This window comes from Anopheles bellator, chromosome 1, assembly GCF_943735745.2.
Source record: "Anopheles bellator chromosome 1, idAnoBellAS_SP24_06.2, whole genome shotgun sequence".
Lineage (NCBI taxonomy): Eukaryota > Metazoa > Arthropoda > Insecta > Diptera > Culicidae > Anopheles > Anopheles bellator.
The window spans coordinates 55275491-55300150 of NC_071285.1; the positions used below are offsets into that span (position 1 = coordinate 55275491).

The 24660-nt window shown below is 52.5% G+C and overlaps 1 protein-coding gene across 1 annotated transcript in view; it reads right to left on the minus strand.

The window, feature by feature from the left end:
• LOC131215898 (semaphorin-2A-like) overlaps window positions 1–19805 on the minus strand; it is a 54650-nt gene extending 34845 nt beyond the window's left edge. Inside the window, exon 1 of the mRNA XM_058210294.1 lies at window positions 19568–19805. Coding sequence (XP_058066277.1) covers window positions 19568–19805 — 238 coding nt within the window. The remainder of the gene's footprint in view (window positions 1–19567) is intronic.
• Window positions 19806–24660: the final 4855 nt, after the last annotated feature.

Below are 24660 nucleotides of genomic sequence, written 5' to 3' on the forward strand. Positions count from 1 at the left end.
CCATCACCATCAGAGCCCGGCCGATGCCGATTCCGGCAGTAACGATCGGCCATTTCGGCTTATTGCCACCATCGCCGTTGACTGGCCATCGGAAACCCGGCCCGTCCCGTTGTTCTGGGCGAACTCATCAAACCCGAATTGGAACTTATTTTCATCCGACGTCTTCGCCGAACACGTGGACCGTGCTGGATTTGTCCCGAAAGCCAATCGATCGGTTAGTACCGACGACAATGTCCAATGTGTATTTATGGGACATTTCGCCCGCCCGTTCTTGTTTACTTCTGACCCCTAAAGAAAGTTGGAGCCAAGAGCCTGTTCCATCATCTGCCGCCTGGCTGTCGGGCAGTTCGGGCTAAGCCAAAGTCAAATTAATTATTGACCGATAGCCCATCCCGTGGTAGTTTTCGGGCGGGCAAAACCGACGTCCATCAAGGGCTCATCCTTAGGCGTCAGCAGATCCAATCGCCCGACTCCTGGTCCGATTTTCCCACTCATTAACCAATGGGGCGGACTCCCAGCCCGTCCCTCCAGTGGCCAGTTTGCGGTTATCTGCCAGTTCCAAGTCCGAAACTTTATCATCTCCCCCCGACGAGCTGAGTCGGTAAAAAGCCTCCGACGGAAAGGAAAAAAAAAAAACAAGACAAGAACTATCCAAGGCCCCAGCCCGGAATGTAGCTGCCCTAATCCAATAGAATCCGGCTTAATTAGATAATGGAGAAAAGTAGTATGGACCGTGTGGAGAGAGATAGGTCTGATCTCGCCCGCCCCGAGATCTGCCCGAAGGGGTCCTCGACCACAGGTCCGAGTGCCGCGGGAGCCATCGATTGGCTCCCGGGAGCATAATGGGAGTTATAATTTCACTTCTGGGCACAAAAAAGGCTTGCCGCGTGGCCGGGTTCCCTGTGGCTTCCGGTCCGGAGGCCCAGGTCAATTGTACGGCCCAGCATCGTTACAACTCCATCGTTCGGTCTCCTGGCCATCGTGAAGACGCTCCGTCGAGGGCTGACGACAACCGAAGGCATCGAAAAGTTTTCGTCGGCCCCCCTTCGGCGAAGAAGATGGCTGACTGGGCAAGGCCAGGTGGGGGTAGGGTGCTAACTTAGTCCGGGGTGACCCCACAGGGAACGGTGCAGTAAGTATGATCAATGATATTACCCGAGCATTCCGTGAGCATCAGCGACGGGCCGTGGGCTTGGTCTCGCTTTAATGTCCGGATCCGGCTCGTCATCTTGGTGGTCATGGCCAGTGGACCTAAAACTTTTTTGCACGCTCCCTGGCTCTCTCTTTCTCTCTCTCTCTATCTTTCTCTCTTTTATTCGGCCATTCCGGTTCCGCTCTTGATGGAGACAAATTTCATCACCATTTATTGCGCATTGCCGCCACCACGAAGGACGAACCCCACGGAAGAAGCGGACCGAACGGTGAAGGAGCTTCAGGACTGCTCGTCGACCGGGCAATCGAATTTTTCGGGGCACGCCCGCTCCTGAACGTGCTTCGTGAAAAAAGTGCACTAAACCGACCGGCCCAATAGCAGGGCTGGCGGAACGGAAATCGGCCAAAAGATATTCAACCGAAACGGAACCCGTCTTGAGGCGCGCCTCGGTGAGAAGTAGTTTTTCAATTTTTGCCTCCCGAACCTCGCAACCGGAAACCGGAAACCGGAACCGCTGGTCTCTTCTGGCTGGCTTGGCCAAAAGTTTGAATGGTTTTCGATTTGGCACCGTGCCCACCGTCACCTTGCACGGAAAACGGAAAGAAACACCGGGACTAAGATCGTCCGCGTCCGGACGAGGCCAGGACAACGAGAGTCACATTATGGACCAACATCCGGGGAGGGGGCCCGGGGGGAGGACCCTTTGAAAAGGACCTCTCGACCGGGCGCTGCGCTTAAAGTGCGCCAGAACTCGTTCGCCAACGCGCGTTTTCTTTCGATTGTTTGGCAAACACAGCGAGCGATTGTGTGCGAGGAGTCGGCGAAATCCGGCAAAATGGCTCGGAAAAATGTAGTGCCGGCCCGGGGGTCGGCACGAATGGTCGGCATGCATAGAGCACCTTCGTTTTTCGGTTTGGCGCGCGGTGCGATTATTGTTTCTACGCCCGCACGGATGCGATTTTCGGAAAGTCGAGCCTCCGCCGTTCCGTCGACTGGAGGAGCTGGTTGGTGCGGTGCATTTTTGGCGGCCGTTGGTTAAGGGGCCGCTCGTTCTTGAATTAAATATGGTTCCACACGAACACTGCCGTTTTAAACCCCACCTGGGGGCGTTGATTTGATTATTGGGAAACGGAAAATCGGCGCATGTTGGGAAGCCACCGGCAACGCGAGTCACAGTCTATTTATCCGTTTTCGGCAGCAAGTTATCATTTGAATGTGAGCGCGGTTTGAGTGGTTTGGTATTTTCCGGCGCTCCGGTTTGAGCTGTTGCTGTTGTCTAATGTACTTTTCATGGTAAATCATTCGGAGTAGAAAATTTGAAGTCAAATACTTTACCCAACAATTCTTGGAAATTGTATTGCGGGCCAATGTTTTCTGTCTGAACGGATCCAAAAATTCTATCCAAGTGCATGTTCCAACGAATTCGTTGGTGCTGGATTATGATTACTTGGAAAGCGTGATCGACGTCTTGCGGGAATAATGAACGGAACATTATCTTGAGGATGATTGTTATGACGAACTCCACCAAGCTAAGTTCCTGCGTTCGAGATTCTACAGTCCGCTTTGAGAGGTCTTCTAACTTTTTGGCAAGACACTCCATCGGTTTAATAACACCGTTTGATTTGTTTCAGTCAAACAGTGAAAGGTACGGATCCTTTCGGACTAAGCAATGAATTTATTGAAACTTTTGAAACTGGCCCATTGATTTCTAATATTTATTCTATAATCGCTACTCGAAGTCTATTCGGTTGGCAGTAGTACGTCCAAGAAGGTCGGGCCACCTCTAATAGTTTTCTTGACGTTCAATGAAACGATTATTATGAAGCGATACTGATTTTTTCTTTGCTTGGTTAGCTCGAACCAGTGGTTCCGCTAGGAGTCCAATGAAGAATCAAAGTCCGTGGTTTATCGACTCCTTGAAACAGTTCCATGATTACGTCATCAAGTATTCCATCCCCTTTTGTGTTATGAAAAGACTATTACTTTATTAAAAATCCACTTTTAAGGTCTCAGCATTAATTTTCTTTCGATAGAATTGTCGCACTTTGGTCTACTAAATATCACCTTTCCAACGAGTTGTTTTTTGAAAAAGAAATTCAGACACTGTTGGCTTCCGAATGGCCGACCAAAAGTGCAAGTTAATGAACCCGCCGGAGTCGGAGTTATTTACCGCAAAAAATCCCGCCAATAGTACCGTTGTCACGTAGAGGCTGTCCCACACACGATTACCGATTCACCGAGCGCCGATCGGCATCGGCATTCGGTGAACGCCATTTTAAAATAATCGCCCCAACGCCCCACTAGAGCACGGAGGCGAAATCATCCTTGCCGCGAGGCGCAACTTAATCGCTAACCCACTCGGAAGTGCAAACAGAGTTTTCATTTGCATAATTCATCTCCACCTCAGCAGCTCGCCATGATTTTTCCATTAAACCGCGCCCACCTAGTCCCCTAGTCCGTCGGATGTGCCGCCGTTCCGCGGACAATCCAGCGGAACTTCCAGCGCATCGCATCGGGCTGTTTGCAAAACAAATGTATCGAATGGTGTCCGGATCGTTGTCATCGGCACACCCGGCAGTCCGGCAGCCATTCCTCAATCATCCCCCCCCCGAGGGGCGAGTCCTTATCACACAGATTCGGGTTGCTCGGGAGGAATCAATTTGTAAAACCTCCGCCAGTTCGCCGTTCGAGTGGAAAATTCATCGCTCGACTCAAGTGTGGAGCGAAGGAACCGTCATCGGAAAATGGGTTTTCCGCACACACCCGGGCTCCCGTGGGCTGCCGGACGAAGATGGAAATTGGCGAAAATCACAACCATCAGCAACATCCGCCGTCCGTCGGTTCCCGGGGAATGGATCAGAAGTTTGCCTCTGTGACGATTGGGGTGAGATAAAAAAACCCACCGCTCGGAGAGAAAACGGAAGAAAATCATCCGAATCGAAGCATCTGGTGCTGGAGCTGCGGAGCAGGAAGGCAGCGTCCGGGGACAACAGCATCGGCACGCGGAAAACATGTGTGTACATAAACATTTACAAAGTGCGAATTTGTGTGCCTTCCCGACGCTGCCAGGGTTCGGCGCTTTCCGGGCGTTTATGCAGATCCCGCTCGCTCCATTATCGTTACAACTTGCCTTTGGTCCTTTGGTTTCTTGGCGCTTTCCCCCGGAGCGCTGCAAGACAAACGGACCGCACGGAGACGGGACCGGGCACAAATCGGGCGCCAAGGTGATTCGGAAAAGTCCGATCCGCTCTGGAGCTGTTTGCTTTCGAAAGATTTCCCTGCCACATTCCGTTTGTGAGACTGAAGGAAGCGAGCGAATCCTTTTTTCGATTAGACAGAGGACGAGTGCAGCTCGAGTGCGAGAGCAACAGTTGACGTACGGTGCACGTAGATGAAGTGAGATTAAATTTTCAGGTTTCATTTGACTCCAACAATTGTGAGGAACTTTCGAAGGATCGAACCAAAAACAAACCAAGGGTGTAAGTTGGAGACAAGCGTTGTCCTTTTTGACTCGTAATCGAAGCGAGGCGATCCGACACAAACGGCAGCTGGCAGGAATTCAGGTATCGAATGGAAATTGAACAGCGCACCGAAACCGGAAATGCCATGGGACCACGCCACGGAGAAAGCTTTCGAACCTCTTCTCTTTTCCGGTCTCCGTAGACGCATACAACTCCTGCGGGGACTGCACACGTTTAAAGCCCAATTGCTCCGAGCGATTTCACGGCAAAGGTGTCGTGGCCCACGTTGACCCATTTGCGCCAGGTTGCCCTACGGGGGCCGTTTTGGATGGGGCCACTCGATTTATGTAAATTAAATCGATTCGTTTGGGTTCCGGCCCGAATTGCGCCACACTGGCGAGCGTCCCTTAAATTGCCTGGCCTATCGCCCTAATCAAATTACGGGGCCAGCACGGGGCCAAAGCCATATGCCTCGGCCTTTTTATGCACGACGGTGTGGTCAGCGTTATTTTGCCAAAAACCCGTCGCCCGAATCGTCCTAAGCAGGCGATTTTCACAGAGAGGCCTTATTAAACACAGGCCCGTCTCGAATGGGTCTGTGCGGGTCCGGCCTCACGGGGAGCCTTGATGCAGCAGGCCCCCAGTCAAGCCGCACGGCACCTAGGTGCCGGTCGGTGCATTGTTCCTGCAGCCCATAATTTATGGGCCTTTTTAATCGTTGACCTGCTGAGCCGGCTCGGCTGGTCCACAGCTGGCCAGCTGAGCAGTGCCAGTGCCATGTTTGCACCGTTGCATCGGCCCAGCCTGGGCTCGTTGAAGGATTCACCGTCGTTTGCGATCAGATTTTGACCGAACAGGAGCCAACCCGCAGAGCACCGTTTAATCGAGATGACCAGGGGGTGAGCAATGCTTTAAATAGCGTCAGCGGCTAAACGAACACAAAAATGCATTGTGCTGTTGCAACATTATGCAACAGAAGCCAATAGAACACACCGAAGCAACACTGTACAAAGTAATATTCTCATGAGTAGATTGAAGTTTTAATAAGCGTTGGAACAGCTTTCCCCATCAGGACAGGGCCCCATCTTGTAAGAAACTCATAACCGGAACCGCTTTTAATAACTTGATTGCACTCCATAAACCTGCCGACGGCCCAAATTGAACGCCCGCCTCGCTCGCGCCGTCCAATCCAATCTCGACCGAATGTAGCGGACTCCAAATTAAAAACCATTGTCCAAGCGCTTTCGGAGCGCCCAAAACATGGTCCACACACTAACACACTGACCGACACAACTCGTTCGGCTTGTTACGCCGGGACGAAAGGCCCACAATGCACTCGGTGCCGTCGACCGAAGAAATGAACTACTTTTTCCCCTCGCCAAAAACTCGGTTGCGAAACTACAATTTTATGGACATTACTAGGACACCGGAGGAGCCCACCTTGAACCCTCTTCCGGGTGTTGGCCCAGGACTTTCGCAACAATGTAACAACGGCGCAGAAAGATCGGCCCCGGTCGGTTGGCCTTTCGCAGGAAGACATCGCCCGCCAGCTGCCGCCGTCGCCAGCCTTCGTGCCTGCTTCGTGCTCATCGTTCCCCGGCCCGGCGTCAACCCGGGTCCATAGAGCCGCAATCCAGTGCCGCACTTAACGAGCACTGTATGGCCGGGAATGTTCCCGCTTTTCCGGAAGTTATTTACGGGCAGCAAAAATGCATTCCAGCGGAGCGGCACTACAATTACTGCCACACGACGGCGGCCCCTTACTCGGCCAGGAGTCCGTTTCGCTTTTTGTTGTGCTGCTCCCCGAAAGCACCCAACGCAATGGCCACTCCACGTCGTCATCGTCGTCGGGAGTGAAGAGGTTTTTGCCCGCCAACCGGTTGGCCGGATACTTGGCTGGCCGCACTGACGGACGGACTCGATCTGCATGCACGATTCGGGGCCGCTCGGGTCCCGGGGCAAGCCACCCATCGACAGCCCATTTATTACGTGTTTTGTTTAGAGTTTTTTTCCCCCTGACCTGGCTACTAGAACCCGGCGGTCCCGGGGCCCGGAAACGGGCACATAAACTCACTTGACATAATCTTCCATAAATAATAACGAGCGCAGTAATAAATGGATTTATTTGGATTCGATTACGGATGCATGAGCTCTCCCCCAGGTTGCCAGCCAACAATGGCCTGCCGTGTAACGAGGGTTCCCGGTTTTTGCAGCCTGGACATCGTCCGGTGGAGTCCCTTCACCGGTTTTGATTTTTATTCTCCCTCGTTTAAGCGACGTTCTGTGTAACCCTCCGGGCCTTGGAGAATGCAAAAGAATTTTCTACGCTGCAGCCCCAACAATAACCAGAAGTCTAGCCCGGTGCCCGGGTAGGCAAAATTCTGTAGCCCAAGTGGACACTCGGGCTCGGCTCGCTCAACGTTGGCCACTGCTGACCACCCATTGACAGCTGACAGCCAATTTATCCTTCAGCTCAACCACCGGCGAAAAAAAAAGGAAAGAAATGGACAGTAATCCCGCCGCAGGACCCCGGGCCCGGGTGTAATTGTTTTTCGAGTGTTTCGCTCTGTTTACCTACGGTAATCGTACAGCCCTCGGCTGCCAGGCGTCGGTCGCTCGGTCGGAGCCGCCCTGGGACCGGAATGCGGTGTGGTCAACCAGTGGCCGCTCCCCACCCGACAGATAGAGAGAGAGAGAGGGACGTGAAACAAGCCAACAACATCCGGCGGAAGGATAAACATGGCACGGGTGGCCGGGAAAGAAATGTCACTCCTGCCTGCCGGTGCCATTTGCAGGACCAGTAATGCACCCCGTTCGTCCGTCCGTTGTATATGTACACTTCATCGAAAAGTCCGACAGACAGGAAGAAAACAGTCACACGGAAAGCGAAACAGAGAGACATAGAGAGAGAGAGAGAGAGAGAGTGAGCGAAGGATGTGTACTCCATTCACTCGTCGGGCGTGTTGGCGTGAAGCAGCTTTTCAGTCCGCCAGGGGTTGGTTGGGAACCGGAAGCACTTGAAACTCGAGTGGGCTCGGGTGGAAGCCTTCCCGGGCGGGGGGGAGCCGGTGGTGGAAAGTTTTTCGGACCCAAGACCCAAACAAACCGCGAACCCGGCGAGGTTTGAAGCAAGTCGACGTAGTGCTGCCAGTCCGTATGGAGCCAGTTGTCAAAACAGGATGCTTTTTGTGTGCTCCCACCAGTCTCAGTCCCCCACCCCATTCGGGTGTGTTCGGGGCCAGACCGGGTCCCGGAATCGCCGCCACCCGCTGCGGCATGGTGATGACATTGTGCATAAGTTTGTTGCAACAAACGGTAGACACCCGAGCCCCGATGTGGGCGCCTGGAATGGGTCCAACTTCATACACGACTACGGAGTGGCCTGGTCGTGGCCCCCGGGGAGCCACTCTTCCCCTGACGCGCTGGCAGGGTACTTACATTTGGGCTTATCCGGACCGGTTTTTGTGTCCACTTTGCCAGGAGGAAGTTGTTGAAACTGCGCTGCTGCGGACTCATTAAAGTTATTCCGCTTGTTTTTCTTGCAGGAGTAATTGACACTTTGACACACGGCGAGAGTGAATATTTTTGTTCAAACTCTTTTCCAACGTCCAGCTCGTTGGTTGGGAGAAAACCAGAGCAATGATGAATGTTGTATGAATTAATGTAAAATTCCAATAAGAGCACCAAAATTAGTATGGAGTGTGGAACCCTCATTAGTATGGAATACAGCACTGAATTCTTTGACCTTCTGTGAGTAGTTTAGGAAATTGCTTGGTTAAAAATAATGCTAATATTTTAGCAACCCACAGTTTTACCTTGACGATCTCAAGGGTCATGTAAAACTAACCCGAAGTGGGTTCAACGGGACTTGAAAAACAAAATCTTTTCCAAACAATGCGAAGATCGATGGCAAAGTGGACCCAAAAACCGCTTCGGAGGAGACAATAATTTTTTATGGCTCCTCAAACATCAACACCAAAAAGTGAGTCCCTCGTTCCAAGCAATGACAAACGAGCTCACATCCGAGCTAAACCACTGCGTTGCAGCAACGACTTTTATCAGCCTGGTTTGTGGTGGATCTGCCGCTCCCCCACAAAGGACAGTCAATTGCCGGGACCCAAGATGATAAATTCGCCCACATACATTCCCCCCCCCCCCATCCGCACCCGCACCCGGCACGCATGGGCCACAAAAAGTTTGGTTCGCCACTTATCGACTCAATCATTTGTCATAATACATGTCCAATTGGCGGACTTTTTCCCGATAAACAATTGGTCCCCCCCCCCTCGACCCGATCGGTGGTGCTGGGGGAAGCGATGCGCTGTTGTCGTTGTTGTGCGATGTCGGCACCTTGCATAAATAACCAATCATCGTGCCCGCCACCCACCCGCCGGCCAGCACACCGTCATCAAAATATGTCAAATTGCTCCACCAAATGGCAACCGACCGGTGGGGTTCGTTCGAAGAAGTTCGAACAGGGAAAAAAATGGCACACCCCAAAGAACCTCACGCGAAGATCATTTGTCGTTGTCCGCCCGAACCCCATCGTCCTTCGGCGTTGTCCTTCTGAAAATCTCTGCAGCGGACAGCGGACACAGCGTTCCTCTGTCTGTGTTTGTGTGTATCGAAAATTGTTAGAATTGACAGATCAAAACTTTTTCCATCGATTTCGAAAGGTCCCTCGTCTTGGGTTGATTTCTCTTTCTCTTTCTCTCACTCACTTTCTTTTTTTGCCGTTTTTTGGCACGGAACCCGAGGAAAGGAGAGCAGCAGAAAGCCATCTGGGCCCCAAAAATCATGCTTCCTCTCAGGTGGGTCAATAAGTAGTGAAGCTTCAATATTCAAAAGTCAATCAAAAGGACCGATCAACCGTTATGGTTATTTCTTTAAGAACTCAAATTGATAATCCTTACATATAGTGGATTTTACAATTAAAAAGAAATAAATCATTTCCATTAAATAAAAAGAAAAGCAATAGATAGATATTTAAGACTCAAATGTAGATTTGGTAAGGTCCAATGATCGTATTCATCGTCCGAATGGAAATAGTTTGTACGAAAAGTAAGAACGAAATTCAACCTCAAATTGATCCAAACTCTAACTAACTCTAACGAACGAGATCTAACTTTTAAAAGGAGAAAAAGAGATGTTAGAGGTTAAAACCCTATGAAGGACCTTTTCAAAAATTAAGAAAGTGAAACGACTTAGCTACACAACTTATTGACCGCCCGACAGTTCCCGTTTGGTGGTGGTTCCCACGCGTTTTCCGATACTCTGCATTCGCAGCACGACACTTCACGGCAGGTCTATTGCTTACAGTCCGGTCCTCAGGTTCCGACGGTTGAAAGTTTTCCCCCAGATTTGGTGATCGATTTTCCATTTTTTCCCTCACTTCGTTTTCCTGTCCTTCTGCTGCTGTTGTTTCGTTCGTTTTCCCTACATTCATCACGCCCCATCTGGCCACGCCGCGACGGGCCACACTTTCTTCGAACCGGATTCTCCGTCACCGCTTTCGGGTATGGCCCGTCGGCCACACAGCGATATTGTCTCGTCAATGAAGCGGAAAATGAAGAAAGTTTTTTTTGTGCCCTGCGCCGGAAGGCGACGGCCCACCACTTCCGGGCTTGCAACGGGCGTGCGCCGCGCGCTTGTTCGTAAATCACGTAACATCATTAGCATCTCGGCCGCGCGGGAAAGTGCACCATGCTTCGCTTAATCTGCAGGAGGCAGGGTCCGGCCCGGCGGCTGAGTCCCCCCGCTGGCCCGGATGTTGCAAGTCCGTGACGCGGATGCCAAGGCTAACAAACCGCCACCGTCTCCCATGCGCCCCATTCGTCCGATCCAGGCGCTGTCAGTCCGCTTGACAGTCTGTCACACCTAGTGGGCTGTCAGAGTGGGCAGGATTTGTAAACCGCACGCGCCGATGGACTCCGCACGTTTCACGCTCCGATGCCTCCGAATACTCGATGCTCCCGGCTGTGTGCCGGTCCAGTGCCAGTCCAGACTCCCGGGCCCGCCCAGTGGACACGGAAAATCGATCAGAGTGTTGGTTTAATTTTAACTCCTCAACTGCGGGACACGGGGCCATGCTGTCAGCACGCCGGAACCGGACGATGGATTCGCTCGGTGTGCCGCGCCTGCGACGCCACTTGTTTATAAAATCCAAACGAAGCGGTGGCACTTGAATTTTGATTAGTTGCCTACGCTTGGCCGTTTGGCACCTTTTAAAGGCCACCATTCGATTTACATCGGCTCGCCTGTTGGATAATAAGACATGAAGTGAAGTGAGAGAGAACGGGCCTAGCCCAAAATGCCCCGGGAGTGGCCGCGGCTGCCAGTGACAGATTTTCCACTTTTAGCGGGCGGATGCACCCTGGGTGTAAGTGGCCAGTAACCGGGCATTTCAGTCGAAAGACCGACCGACATTTGTTTAACCGTCCGCGTCCCGGCACACAGCAAATTTGACATTTGTCCAGCCCACGGTGGTGTCCACGAATTTCCGCGACGCTCCGGCACCGACGGACCGGCATTTTACATTTCATTTTCCCCCGGGCCTCCCGGGGAAACTGGGACCCCGGAACCGACAATTTGTGTGTGCGATTGTGGGTTTTCCCTGGAACAAATTGCTCATCAACCCTCGCGGCCGGATCCGGCCGGCCGGCGGTGGTATTGTGTTTAGCGCGAAAACTAATTCTACTTATGCGTTAACAGTTCGAAAAGGCGATTTGTAGTCGTTTTCGTGCTGGTAAAATGTACTCGTTTAATTTGTTGTCGACGCCGACGAGAGCCGGCCAGATTGTGTTGTGGGTTGCAGTTCGGAATTGTTTAATGGCCGCTGGATGAGATTGGATAGATGATTCATGCTTGAAACGAGAACAGGATTGAGGAGGGATTCAACAAAACATGGTTAACGTCACAGTAAAAATTCAATTCTAATTATTTTCTAACAAAAAATAGTTGATCATTAAAAGGGACCATTTGGCCTGTCATGCTTTCATGATAGTCAAATTGTTTTCTTTCGGACAACTCAAAACAATTTCTTGACGTGTAAATAATGAATCTTCGAGCGTGAAGCTACGATGGATTTAATTATTACACATTTTTTAAACAGCTTGCTGGTCCTTATTTAGAGTCTATCTTTAGAATTGTGCTCGACGATCAAACGATCGGGAAGGTATTTGAGGTCTTTAAGAAGTTAAATAGCAAATTTCCACACTCTTTTATTACTAGACCCCATCTATTACTGCTTCAATGAGCCCATCCCTTACTACAGCAACAATAAATGGTTTATGAATTCACCTTCTTCACCGTTAAATGACGTTGGGTAACTAGCGGCCAACCCTGCCACAAGATACAAGTTATTAAGAAACCTTAAAAGACACAACTGAACTGCGCACATTTTGGCAGAAGAGAATCACACCTAAGCGGATTAGGTGCCAACTTCCGTCAACTAGTCCTAACTACGCCTAATGAAACCCGGGGCACGGCGCACATGTGTTTAAGAAAACTATCCGAAAAACCGTCTGCCAAACCACCAGAACTCTCCCCGCGCCCCTTCTGGCACGGCGGTACCACGTAACCCGAAATTGAATTAGATGCTAAACCAACATGAATATTTATTGTTTCAAAAGGCGGATTTATGCTCCGGTGGGAGCGATGGTGCCACGAACACGCACCACGCGCTGTCATGTTGTGCGCCGTGTGCCGTGCATGTATGGGTGTGCGGTTTTCTTGTTGTGCCCGTTGTGGGTGCAAACTAGACGTCGGTTAAGACGTTGCAACCAAACACCAGGCGTCTCCACCGGTCGGTCGGTCGGTCGGGCATGTCGGAGCCGGGCCGGGTCGTTCCTCGTCGTTTGGTTCAATTATCTTACACCGTACCGGGGGAACGGATAGTTCCGTGGTTTCCCCGTTCCGTGTGGTGATGCACCGATGATGCATGAAAAACTCAGCGCACACAACAAGCGAAGACAGAGCCGAGCGAAACATATGCTCAAGACAAGACCGCACCGCACCAACGGCAACCCGGACGGACCCCGGTGCGGTGTGGCGAATGATTCTAATTAATTTAATCTCCTCCGTTACGCACTTACAATGGCCACCGTGAAGTAACTTCTCTTCCAAGGCTCGGCCCACGACGGCTTGCGTCGTGCGGTTCTCTCCTCCGGCAACCTTCTACCGGCCGGGTCGGGTTTATTTTGATTTTTCACCTTACGAACGTCACCTTGAAACGCCACCGCGAACCGGCTGGGATGTGCCACGGAGCAAACGCCACGACGACGGCCCGGTTTGCTTGTTTACGTTGGGGAGGAAAATATTTTCTTTCCATTTCCACGGCGCGGTTTCACGTCGGTTTTTCCGGCCCGAATCCCGGACCGGACGGGCTGTCAAAGCTCGATAAACAGCTCATTAAAGCGATTAATATGATGGCGATGGGCCTGGCGGTGCCGAGCAGGGTTTCCCGTGGTCGGACCACCAGAGAATTAGCCTTTTTTTCGCCCGCTACAAAGTGCTTCATCAGAAGGTAACTTCCTTCTGATGAGTGAACAAATCGGGTGGGCCAACTTTTTGCTCAGGACGATTCATCGATTACTCCAACTCGAACGATCGAACAGATCTTACCGTTGGCTGCGTTTGAGTGCCAGCAAGATGCTCGCCAAATTGAAAACGTAGTGTTCAATCATCACTCGGGGCGCTCTATCGCCGGCCAGGGATCCATTCGTTTGCCTCCGTTCCGTGTGACTCGCCTCGGCCACAAAAAGTATGCTCGTCCGGAGGCGTTCGACCGTGAATCGTCTTGCGACCCACAGCCAGCTCCCGTGTTATCTGCTGCTCCATCGCTCCCAGAAGGCCCATTTAGCAGCATCCCGTGGTTTGCAAATCCGCCGGCAGCATGTGAGCATCGTCGGGGGTTTGACTTTTCGCCGAAAGGAAAGTTTCTCCGTTCGCCGCCATCGAGCTGTGGTCGCATTTGGCCACTCGAGCGGAACGCGGGAAGATATCAGAAGTTAATTACTGTGCGCTGCAGTGATGCGTGTGGCGGGGGAGGTGCCAACGTGAAACAGAAAAATGGCCACCGTGGTGCACCCGAGACCGGGTTGCGAAATGGGCGAAGATTTTCCAAACCATTTGCTGCCCAAATTTACTGCCCTCCGGAGGGGTCCCCAGCCAGCCAGCCAGCGGACCAACTTCATTTGGTTAGGCCACAGAATGAAGTGAAATTTAATTAAATAGTGCGCCCCGCAACAATCGCATTCGGGGCCAATCGAGGTGAGGTGACGCTTAACTGGCACCAGGACTTTGCAGTTGCTTTGAGCCACTTTAACCTTTGGCTGGCTTTTTTGGCTAGCAATTGTCAGGAATCGGTGCCCGAAAGGGTCGACCCCAGTCCATAGAATTATCTTCGTCTTAAAGAGATGGGGCAACCGAAACGCAACACTTGGCCACTCCCCGCCGGCGTGGTATCTCCCCGAGAAACCTTCAACGCGCCGCAAAGTGTCGCGCCAAGTTTGCTATCTAAACAAATCTCTGCCAACGGAACCGGTTCCGACGGGGTTTCCGGTTCCTTTACTGCACGGTTGAACCTTCAGAGGATGCTGGCCTCACACACTGTTCTGATGGGGAGGGCAAAACTATTGCTCTGTGCTGGGCTCTGCGTGCCTTTCGGCGAACTTGCCACTTGCGACCTGTAGCCGGATCATCTTTAACAAAGTTTTGGAAATTTAATTGAATGGCCACGTCATCGAGGGGGTTGGATGGATTGCGGCAGATAACGCGGGAGTGTCGAGGCACGGGAAACTTTATGGAAACACTTTTATGTGCGATGCCGCCGGTCGGTGACAACATCTTGCGAGGCCCATTTGGACCCCATTTCGGGGCGGCATTATCGTGTCAACAGCGGATTTTAACGTTATGTGTATCGTTACCTAAAGTTCCGTGTGAGGTCTATTACAATCCAAAATGTGACCCAGTATCGTGATGCTGAAGAGTAACTGAGGTTGATTGAAACAGTTCGGTTACCGTGTTGGGTTCACCTCGAGTTTTCAACAAATCATTTCTGCTCCATTCCAAGCAGCAAAGACCCGGAGATTTTTTCACCCATCAGTCATGTGATGGCTTCTGGAGCAGCGTACGGTCTGAGTCCGGATTTTCCTCGATTTTCATCAGACGAAGCACCACCTGATCGCACCAATCGTGGTGCGCAGTAATCCGCAGCGGCCCCAAAGAGCCCACTCGAACGATCTGAATTGTCGATCCGATACCGAAATGCGGTTCAATCTTAAGCACTGAATCGACTCGCTGCAGTGTGTCCCAGGCAGACTCGGACTAATCCGGACCGTGTTGCGGGACCGTGTTGCTCTGGACCGCGTGTGGCATTCCAATCCATCCGCCGTTCAGTGGTCGTGGTGAAGCGATTCTTACAGCTTCACTCTGCCCGCCCCGAAAGGCATTAAGGCATTGGCAAGTGAATGTGAGGTATTTTAATTTTATGTTGCACGTGCACCGGAGTCCGCGGGCAAACTATTCGAAAAATCGGACCATCCGATGCGGCGGCCGAGCTAAGCAGATGCTAATCAAAATAGTATCATAACCGGGGCCGGGGTATTTTCGTCACCCGCGCAATGACGCCTGACGCTGGCAGGTTGCATATCCTGCGGCCCCGGGATGGTATGCAGCAAATATGCGAGCTTTGCGGAATCGTATCACCGCGTTTGGCGTCCGGGGCAAATTGGGAAATCCCGAGCACACACAAAAAACCCTAATGAATTTTGCACACGTCCTAACCGTCTTGTCGGCGTGTTTGGCGAATCTCGGCAAATCTCCACGTCTCTGTGCCGGGCAATGTTTGGATTCGACAGAAGATTCTTCACCGAGCGCCAATATCGACCGTCGGTGTTTGTTGATTAGCGCCGAACGTTGCGTGAGCCACCAGTGCGTCTCCACCGTGCAGCAATTACGCCCAAAACTCGGTCAGTGTGCAGCCCGCAGATGGCCAGCGATCGAGTCGGCGAGCAGTCGGCTTGCGGCTGAGCGAATCTAATCGTTCGCAACCGGCGTCGGCCACTCGTCCGGTCCGGTTATCATTGCTGTCCGAGGGTTTTTCTTGTCAGGTTTCCCCGAGTTTCCCCGGAGGCACCACCGATGCGGATCATCATTTATCAGTTTATGAGTGTGCGCTGCTTATGCGAGAACCGGGCATCGCGGGCCTCCATCGTGCGGAAATGCGATACTTCGACCGGCACCGCCGGATCGCATCAGTACGCACCGGGTGCGCACCGAGGTCCGCAGATGATCCGTGGCGACCCTTTTTGCTACGGAGCATTTGTGTGGCCCACAAAAGAACTCACTCGATGGACTCGATGAATGCCTGATGACCCAATTGGCCGTCGGACTCATCAAACTCCATTAAAACATTTATGGGCACCTAATGACGGTTTAATTGAACAACGTATGGAATAGAACTTTTGTGTAGAAAACCTTCAAAAATTGTTGGAAAATGGTCGGAGATCAATTACAAAGCTCAAAGTTTTTTTTAAATTCCTGACATTTTTGTATATTTTCTGTTCGAAAATCTCCGAGAGGATAAATAACGATTTGTAGATTAAAAGTAGAACCGATTCCAGTGCACATGGATCCCGGCGTCTATCCGTAGCTTAAGAATCAGCCTTTGCATGCAGATAACAGAGCCAGTGCTGCATAGCACAATGTCCAATTAGATAAATAATGCACCCATATTATCCTTTCTTCGCCAGAATCCGATAACAAGTTAAGCCACTGGCCAGGACGCACTGGTTTCTCCCTGGACCATATTTCACGCACTGTGTAGTAACTCTTCCAGATTTAATCCTCTCTCTTTCTCTCTTTCCCGGTGGCTCTCATCCGTTCTGAAACAAATCAGATATTATGTAAAATCGCACCATAACAAATGGCGTACGCAGCTGGGGGTCAGCTTTAGCCCCCCCACAGATTCGATGTTAAAAATGTTAAACGCTGCAAAACGGCTTTCTCGCCAGGCGCAATGCTCTTTTGCCGAAGCTCGAAGACCAGTGCTTCGAGCACCACCTTCGAATGACCTGTATTTTGCTGAAGGCCAACGACAGCCCGGCCAACGGGGGGGGGGGCTAACGAAGCCCCCGGAAGGTTGTAACCCCGGAATGGGGACAGCAAAGCAGACACACAAAAAACGAGGGGCACACGGAACCCAAGCCAGGCAGGGTTTCAGGTCATAACATTGCAGCTTACATGCAGACGGAGGACAGCCAGACTTCACACGTTGCCTACGGTGATGAACCGGGAGCTGGGGCTCCCGGAATCGGTTTCCGACCGGGCCGGGCCCGAAAGCAGCGCAGGTGAGCCCAATCTGCGCTTCTGCACCGGGGGCCCGCCGGGCAGGGACTGCAACGTCCAACGTAATCCTTTTTAAGTGACTTATCTTCCTCCTTGCCCGGTCCGGCCCGGCATGGCTCGGCCCGGCTCGGCCCGGTCCGAAGTAAAGCTCCGGGGCTCGATTCCATTCCAGGAAAAGTCCCAAGGTGGACCACCGTTTTTACGTTCCGCGCCCAGCAACAACAACCACGCGACGGTCGTTGGCATCGGAGGGGGGTTCGGGCGCAAGAAGGCAGCATGAAAGTGTTTTGCACATTGTAGTCGGTGCAATTAGTTTTATAGCAGCCTTCGGGCCACGGGCTCGCTAGGTGGGTTGGAGGCGGGTGCTAATGGGTCAGGCGGACCCAGGCAGGGCGGACAAATGGGAGACCATTCGTACCATTTAGCATCGATACACAGACGCACACCGAGCCGGGCCCTGTAATCGGATATAGCACGTTCGCAGTGGCCGCGGGTCGAAGGTGAACCGAAGGCTGCTAACTGAGCGTTGACGTAAGATGCATTGGAGGCCTTCTCCCCCCGGCATGGGAGGGGAGCGTTCAATCAGCGCGGCCAAATGGCGGGTCGTTTTTGCGCGCCAAACGATTCCCCGAGGGGCCGAGAAGCTGCATTCCCTCGAGGCGCGCGGTGAGTTACATAAGAAAACGCGGCGCAATGCTGAAGAATTATTCGACCGGTAAGCCCCTAGAGGAAGGATCCGGTGGAAGGACCGAAGGAAAGCAAATGTTATTCTTCAAACTGATCGCCCAGCGATCCCCAGGAACGCGCCCCAGCCAACATTAATTATACGTCTCCGGGTTCGGGTGAGGTATTTGTGGTATGTGTGGTATATGCGGAGGCGATGGCCACCGCCACGGTTGCAGTTCGATTTCCCTTGGCGGGGGGGGCGTTGAGTGAGGCGTGCAAACATTAATCCTGTTAGGAATGTTACACATCGCCCGGTGTGCTGTGCTCCTGATCCGGACATTCCTCCTCGATCCCGTTGTGTTGGGCGGCGGATTATGAATACTTTCCTCCTAATGGACTTCCATCGACAGCTCTTTTTCAATAATTTCGCACCGAATGTGCGATCCTTCGAACGTTCTGAAGGGGATATTTCAGAGAGGGCGAATGGGCTGTGATAAAGGACGGGGCCTATACGAGGTTCCAGAGGTACTAAATTCTCTTGGTTGAAGCTCTCTTGCCCAATGCTTTATGCATAATCCATTAAACGAATATATTGAAAAGCTCGTGTCTTGAAGTCAATGTTTAAATATGCTCACAGGGCATAAAATTGCCTGCAGAAAAAGTGATGGTTGGCTGACATTGTTCCCGTCCATTTGCTGTCGGCAATTGTTAAGGAGAAATTCAATGGAGAAAGTCATGTTCGACGGGCGGATGATGGATTTCCCAGATTCATGGTCCTTTTAGCATGGATTAACCAATCCGTTCACGGTTTCCCAGTCATCGATTCAGACTTTTAAAGATACCACAGATCTAATCTGAGCCCATAACGAAAATAAATGCCATTTAATCGGCCATTTTTAGATCTCTTCAAATATGATTTCAATGCATTACATACCATACTTATAATATAGCTCCTGGGCTCCCAATTCTACTACAAGAACGGTGTCATAAAAAACGGGCCTACAGGACTCCATTTTGCGACGATTTAATGGCCACGTCAAGCACACAAAGTGTGCCCGGAAATTCGGAGCGAAAAGAGGGATTGTTTCTTAATGTTGCCGGTACACTCGGCTACACCCCACACGGCCCAAGATGGCCGATGGGAGGCCCTAACAAGTGGGAGCCATTATGATATTTTTTTATTTTCCGACAACAGCAAGAAAGAAAAAAAAACCGAAAGAGAAAGAAGGAATTAAGAACAACCCCTTCGGCACGAAAAGTGCTGATGCTGCCCGCTCATGGCCCGATCCGACCAATTGCTGCATCCGGATGCACAAGGATATGCAGGGGACCTGGCCGTCGGCTCCGGACCCCACTGCAGTTGCTTCTCCCGGTGGTAATTGAATACCGTGCCACTCGGCGCTTGGGCCACGTGCTGGGCGTTCTCTCGGTTTTTTAAATGAAAATACGGGCCGATCCCGGTCGTCGGCGTCGCTCAAACAATGCCCCTTTCGAGAGGGCGTTAGGGCTCTTCTTATGCCGCCTCGAGTGGGCCCTCCGGTTTCGCTCCCGGATCATGTCAATTTCCAGCGCGAAAGAGGGTGAAACCATTTTGTAAACCGCGCCCGTTCGAAGTGTCGAAGGATCCACACTTTGGCCGCCGCGAAGGATCGCAAAAGTGCGTCATCGTGCAGCATGCATGGTCTTGAGTTCCGGCGAAACCTTCTAACCATGATTAAGCCACACCCTTGGTCTCGGTCGTTTAATGTACACCGCCGCGATGTTTGTTTTCATTTATGCTCTCTCTTCCATGCCCGCAGTCCGGCAATTTTTTTTTTTCGGGCCGACCGACATGGACCATAATAATGTACGCAGCGCCGGAGGGAGCTTATGTGTGGATGGGAAAAAGAATGCGAACGACGCATCGCACCGCTCTGAGTCGGCAAATTGAAAAACATACCTCCATGGTGACGCAGATGGAACGGCCCGTTGGCGGTGCCACCGCAGCACGGTTGTTCGTAGTACGAGTTCCACGTATTTTCATAATCTGCCTGCACCCGGCCGGCCGCCAGCAGCATCAGCAGCGGCACCGCCGTCAGGACGGCCGGCATAGCTTGCAGCAGCGGCAGCCGCATCCTCGACGTTAATGACGATGCGCGCCCGGACGGTGGTCTGGTGGCCGGTGCTGTCGGTAACATTGTGGTAATGTTTCTCGGCCTGTCCAACCCTTCCGGCGTTCCTGGGTGCTTCTACCTCCGAGCCCTGCCAAGTGGCCCCTCGCAACACAATCACCACTCGCACCCACAGCAAATCAGTGCACTCGCGATACGAACTCTGGTGGCCACTTGCAGTCCTTCCGCAGCCGGCAACGAATCGGCGCACGGTCGATGCCGATCGATGCCGAATGTCGGAAATTAAACACCGAACGAACGCACCTTCTTCTGGCCCACGAATCCTGGGCCGCTATGCACCACGGTGAAGCAGCATTTTCATCCTGTATTAGTTTACGATTTCTTGGCCTCGACGGATAATAACGAACGCCACCGGCTAGAGCTTAGCGTTCGTTTCAGGCAAATCAAAGACCAACCGGCAGCCAATCGTAAACCAGAACCCGCCAATCGTAGCTCGATTTTCACTCGCGGGCAAATATCAATCATTCAAACCGAACGCCTCCTTCGAGAGCGTATCCTTCAAATTCGCGTCACTTAAGCCCCGACGAACCCGACGATGATGATTCCACTTCAGCGTCCTTCGGCGGCCGCTTTTTCCCGGTGCAGCCCACGAAAACTTCGTCACAGCTACCCGGATCCGGAAGCCCGTCCACACATCCCGGGCACACGAGACGACGGATCAACGTCCTTGCGGCAACGTTCCGTCAAGCCGCGGCTGTCTTATTGGCCGATGCTCTGACGGACGGACGCCACCGGTAGGCTTTTTTTTCCTATTGCTTCACTTCCTTGGAAAACCCGTCCCGTGGCCTTCACACGGCGCGGCACATCTCCCAGGCCACAAACGGCGGGCGCGATGACGACGACGGCACGACAAATTCATTCACCTCTTCGGGTTGCCATCTTCACGGTTTACTTATTTTCTTTTCTGTTTCTCGCCAATAGCGCGGGCTGGCAGCTTTTGTGTGGGTTTCGTTCGTTCGCGGTCCGAACGCGCCACGAACCGGGATGGGAGTTTTTCGACTTTTCCGACGACCGGTTTTCCCGCACACACGAGTCACGCGCGGACAGCTTCAGCTTCGCTCCCTGTGTGAAGGCTTTCGCGTCGAGACCGCACGCAAGCAGCGCCAAGGGCACGTCCGACTCCGACCGAGTTTTCAAGCAGGACTGGCTCGAACGGGACGCTCGATCCGCCACGGGACCGAGCAACCATCGCCCGACGACCGAACGGTTGGCGAAAGGATCCTTTTTTCGCTCTCGTTCTCTCTCTCGCGCGCGCGCTCGCTCGCTCACGCTCTCTGTTTGGGGAAATTTTCCGTCCTTCCTTTCCGGGCCGGACCGAAAGAGACCGAACGGAAAATGTGCCCAACTTCGGGAGGGATATTTCCCTGACTGGCGAAAGCGACCTAAAGCGGGTTACTTTGACAGCCGTTGGTGAACGTTTACCGTGCCAGTGAATGGTAGGCCGTGCTGCGCATGACATCCTGCGGATGAAGAAGTGTTCACCATGCCCATGACTTTCCCATGAAAGGAAGGAAAATTCGAGCAGCTCGTAACGCTGGTAACGCACCCGAGGGTGACTCCGTTACGAACGTCCGTGCGAGTGGAATAAGTGGAAAACGGAGGAAAATTTCGCTCCGGAGTTGAGAGTGGAAAATACTAGAAAAACATCTTTATCGAATTTCACCAACGCCAAAGCCAACATAAATCTACATAAATTAGGATATTCAACATGAGTCCACGATATTGCCACAGCCACTGCGGCCGTCGGTCGGGAATCAATCAACCGGGAGCATAAAAATCTCTGTTTACAAATCATCGTTATGCCGATGTCGCTAGTTTATGGCGCTCACATTCAATTCTCGATTCCCGGGTAGGGCCCGATCCGAATTACACAACAACCGCACCGACCGCCAACACCAATCGCACCATAATCCGGTCCCTCCCGGGGGACACGCCGGAAGCGACCATGTCTCTCGGTGGTCGGCCGGACTAACGGACCGTTCCATACCGTCCGATGGTCCGAACACGTACAAGTGGTAAATAAAAATTTATGCCACCGCTTATGGTTCGCTCGCGGCGCGAAAAACGGCGACCATTTGCGAGCCCGAGAGCCGTCGTCGACGGCGAGGGTGCGTTTTATGTTGCGATGTATGCTGCTGCCACCGGTCACGTTGCTGCCGATGGTCATTTTTGGCTACGCTGTCGGTGGCCGCGCGTATCTTTGACGTGTCCACTGGGTCCTATGTGCGTGGGTATGTGATTGTCTGTCGAAGGTACAGGATCCGGAATCCCGGACAGGATCCCCGTCGGTGTAGCGTCGTCTCATTAGCATACCTTCCCGCAGGTTGTCGACTAATTGGAACGCTAATTCGATTAGGATTGGGACTTATTGAATTTCGCCGTTGCGCTCCCGGGGCGAAGTTCGGGGAACCGGGAACTGCACCTCGGGTTTTTGGTGGTCATCGGGATCGGCAAGCACCATGATGCCGATTCGCGCCTTGCTTGCCGGAATGCTAATGCCGGTGGTGGTCGCCTCAAAGAGTCCCACCAGAGTGCATCGGGAAGTTATTGGCCTCGAAGAGATTGCTGACATATTCTGGATCGGCGAGGAAGTTCAGGTGTGACTTTTGGACTTTTTGCGAACATTGCTTCTCAGAGCGCCGATCGTCGAATCGATAATCCTTCGTTCCCGTTCCCGTCGGACAGCGCGGCATTCTAGAGGGATCTTGATAGGCGGTCACCGGTTTTTTCTTTCGGGACCGGCCGGCACTGGACACAGCAGGTGGCCTGGCAGGCCCGTCTTGCGGAGGGGTGGTGCGGCGCGTGAAGGTGCGAAAAGCACATTTCGAGGCTCCGGCTTTTATGTGTCCTTTACTTTTACGATTATTGTTATGGTTATGAAGTTGAAATGGGCCATCGTGGCCAGCGTTGTGGAAAAAAATAGATCAAAATGACAAAACAAAAATCCGAGCGGGGGAAAATTTGGTGGGAAAATTGCCACCATTTTGCACGGATCCACGGACTCTGGTGGCTTCTAATAGAAAAACCATTCCTAGTGCCCCCCGCCGGGTTTATAGCCGGCTGGTAGCCTAATCTCCGGTGTCCGGGGTCCGTAATTCATGCATCTGCGCGAGGCCGTGGAAAAGTGCCCTCCGTTTTTCACGACATCCGATCTCTGGCGCGGTTATTGAGGCTGGGCAGCGCTTGGTAGATTAATTGATCGTGGCAAATGAGCCATAAAGTTGGATCCGCTGCTTAAGGATTAGATGGGCCGTTTCGAAAGACGCATAAAACGGAGCGACCCAAAACGGGGCCCGAAGATTGTGGTTTTTGGTTTCCAGGATGCCCAGGACCACCGTTTAAGAGTTGGAAACAATTCGCTACACTATTGTTTGGCCAGTACTGAAGGACCGAGTGTGAATCATTTCGGTAAAAAAAATCGTTGCATCGGACCATAAAATGGTCCACGCACGCAGCCTGTGTAGCAGTCGAAGTTTTGCGCGCCGATCGAAGGCCCCTGAATGCCCCAATGAAAGTGTCCCAATTTTCAATCAACATCTCCATTCAAAAACCTATCCCATCAGCCAGTAATTACACCCATCGGTACACGGTGACCGGTGGCCAGACGCCGGCCAAGAGACCGTCATCAGAGAAAGCCCGGTGTGCCCGTTGCGTACTGCAACGGTCCGTCTTCTGGCGCTGGCCAGAAGGATGCCGATGGTCTCCGTGGTCCCGCTTGAAACCGGGATTTACTTTTCTCGAATCGGCTTCCCGGTGGCAATCGATCCGATTTTAGTCTCGTCTAATGGTGGACCCGACGTTTTTGAATGGAACCTTCATGGCTCGGTCCACCTCTCTTGGTCATCGGACGCAGAGAGCGTAGCGCACACTGGCAAGTGCAACTGCAGTGGGCCATTGCTTTACAACGGAGACCGTCAAACGACGTAAAACAGTTGGTCGCCCATTGAAAGACGCCCGGTCGTCGACGGTGGTGGCCATCGGCCTGATTGAAGAGTAATTCATTTGAGCACTTACGAACCCCCGGGCGATGGGCATGCAAGATGGGTCCAGCGCTTTCTCAAAGGAGACCACCACCGGATTCGAGCCGGGGCGATGGAGAAAAATCAATCACCGTTCGATGGCCGGGCGCTGTGGTCGTCACGCGCTCCTTTGAATGTCAAAGCGAACGACCATCGGTCGCTCGGTCCGACCGGTTCGGAATGTTGAGTACGTAATTAAAACAGTATCGTTGGTAAAAAGGTGATTAATCATCCAATTTGCCGGCAAAGCCCTCCGGCGGGGGGGGACCGACCGGCCGACCTGCGAACCGCAAACTGTAAGCGAAGTGTTTCCGGTGACATTAATGAGCATCTGCGATGGCTTTGTTTGCCGAGGCTCGATGATGAAAAGCGACGCAGGATGATGGAAAAATTGGACAATTTTCCCCCCTTTTCGCGCGCCCTCTCTCTCGCTCTCTCTCACTCTCTCTTACTGTCGAATGGTCGACTTGTGCCAATGTTCTGCTCGGCGCATCGTTTCTGGTTCCGCGGAGCGCGCAGTCTTTATTCGCCTCGCCTGGCATCGTCGGTTTTAATTTTCTCCACCATCAAGACGCATCCTTCGGCGCTCTGCGACGTTGCTCTCCACGCATGGCCGACAGTGAAACAATCGGCGGTGTCAGCTTCCGCCGTGCGCCAAACTAATGACCAAGAAGCGGCAGCAATGAGCGAAGGACTCCGCGACGGCCTCGGCACCCCATTGTCGGCGCGCGGTGGATGTTGTAATTGGAATGTGCGAGGTGGCCGAGGCCGCCTCGCCCCAAAAGGTGACGATGATGACTCCCCGGCCCGTCTGGGTGGCAGCATAATTGAAAGGATGGCAG